General features: G+C 43.5%; 1 protein-coding gene across 1 annotated transcript in view; it reads left to right on the top strand.

The window, feature by feature from the left end:
- The first annotated feature begins 901 nt into the window (after positions 1 to 901).
- The window catches only part of LOC119326156 (caffeic acid 3-O-methyltransferase-like), a 2,659-nt gene continuing 1,275 nt past the window's right edge, over positions 902 to 2,285 (top strand). Inside the window, exon 1 of the mRNA XM_037599866.1 lies at positions 902 to 1,354. Within this exon, the coding sequence (XP_037455763.1) occupies positions 1,138 to 1,354 (217 nt within the window). The 5' untranslated portion in view covers positions 902 to 1,137. The remainder of the gene's footprint in view (positions 1,355 to 2,285) is intronic.

Raw genomic sequence — 2,285 nt, 5'->3', positions numbered from 1 at the left:
GGGGGGCAGGACAGATGAAATCTGAATGAATCAATTGGAGTTGGAGAAGATTAATTTGCCAGGGACGCTGACCAACAGAGTGATATTACATGCCGTTAAACCTAGAAACTAGCACTCAGTTTCTAACGCCACTAGTAGAATACCCGTACATTGTCACGAGCTTTTGAAATATTTTGCTGAAGTTATATAAAGATAAGATAATGCATGCTAAATTTTACAGGTAGAGACAATATAACACGGTCATAAGTGCATAATAATTGATTGTAATAAATTTCGATGACTACAATATTTATAGGGGTACAAACAGAGCATGTCGTCATGATGCAAAAATAAGCCAAATCAGTATAAAAAATAAGTCTAAGTTAGTACAATACAAAAAGCAATATGATTAAGAGCAGGTCGATACCAACATTGAAAAAATACCTTGTGTGATAACTTTTAAATTGGCATCTTTTTTGGTTATTTATGAGATATCGCCGGTTATTATGTTGTAAAAAACTTGGTGAATATACGGCCCCTTTCTGCGACGCCGGTTTAGAACCTCGATGGGTTCTTTTGAACATATATAAAATCCATATCTATGTCTTCTATATTATGAAAAATAAATATAAAATGCATCTTTTGTATTATCATATAAAACAAGGATTAGCTATATGCACCTCTTATCGTGATGTTTCGGTTCGGTCAGTGAACGTTACATTAGTGCATATGTCAGAACTCATTTTGCACTGCATCATATAACAAAAGAGGAAGATTTAAAATATAAATGATATTTTTAAACTGCATCATGTAAACACATATGATATATAATAAAAAAAGAACTAATACAACTGTTTTAATAATTTGTAAAAAGCAGTTTTTCTTTTTTCACTTAACTTTTTTCGAAAGGTTTTCACCTAACCTTATCACTACAGCCAGTCCACTTCTCTCCCTCTACTCATCTCCCCGCCGCGTCGCCCCCATCCTCCTCTCCCCCACATCGCCGCCGGCGGCCGGAGGCGGTACACACTTGTGCTGGCGTGGCCGCGGCTCCACGAGGTCGTGCTCGACCCCGCTGGCGCTGAGCCCTTCACGCGCGCCCATGCCAGCATCCCCGCCTACGCCTACTACAACCAGGACCGGGAGGCGAACGAGGCGATGCTACGGGCCATGACCAGCGTGTCGGAGCCGTTCATGGATGTGCTGTTGGACGGGTACTGCCCCGGCGGAGGGTTCGAGGGCGTGGCCACGCTCGTCGACGTCGGCGGCAGCTCCGGCGCCTGCCTCGCCATGTTCATGCGCAGGGTGCCCACCATCCGCCAGGGAGTCAACTTCGACCTGCCGGACGTCGTCGCCGCCGCGCCTCCCATCACTGGTGAGACCATTGATCCCCCAATCCCCTACCCTACCTGCCCGTTGTCCTTGTCGTTGCCCTCTCCCCTGCAGTCTTCTCCTCATGACAGAGCTTACCCATCTGAATTTTGAGTGAAGAAGGTGCAGGCACGTAGCCACGGGAGCACGAGACGGCTTATTCTAAATGGCAAGCTGAAGTGCAGCGTTCGTGTACTGACAGTAATAAGATAGGTACTTAAGTGCAGCGGTCGTGTGCTGTCAGTAATCTTGTACGTACTGTATGGTGGGTACTTAACTACAGCCGTTCTCACTGACAGTAATCTAGTAAGTTGCATCAGTGATTGAAAGTTGAAGCGGACTAACTAACAAGCAAATCGGCCGAACATAGCACCAAAATTGACAGTGACAATGCCACAACCGACCGGTCGATCCATAAAAAGGGATTTACCACCACCACACAGAGAGAGACTCTAAAGAAACATACCTTGTTTTCGGCATCGACATCTGCTGCTGCCGACGAGTTTGATAACGAGGTTTCAGAGCATACTTGGGGTAAACTATGCATGATGCACTCTTGCTGATGATGGCTTCAAAAAATCAACGAGTTCAGAGCGATGTGCCATCCCTGTCCCTACATAACATGGTAAAAATGAAAGGATAGGCACAATTTTTGCTATATTTTTTGTTAGTTGGTTTTGTAGCACACTTATGGTAAACTATGCATTCCTTACCATCTTGGCTTCAGAATGTTTAACCTGTTCAGAGTTCATGGTGTCAACATGAACAGTAGATGAGTTACAAAAAAAGATGAGTTTGACAACGAGTTTTTTTAGGACTGATATTGTGGTTATTCCATATCCAATAATTATTACACATTTATAGATATAAGAGAAATATACACAGATTTTCATACCTAGATCCACTTGCTTTACTTCTTGACTATCCTTGATGCT

Source organism: Triticum dicoccoides, chromosome 6B, assembly GCF_002162155.2.
Source record: "Triticum dicoccoides isolate Atlit2015 ecotype Zavitan chromosome 6B, WEW_v2.0, whole genome shotgun sequence".
In the NCBI taxonomy this organism is placed as follows: Eukaryota; Viridiplantae; Streptophyta; class Magnoliopsida; order Poales; family Poaceae; genus Triticum; species Triticum dicoccoides.
The sequence above is the reverse complement of the archived record's forward strand: the minus strand, read 5'-3'. Positions and strand labels throughout refer to the sequence as shown.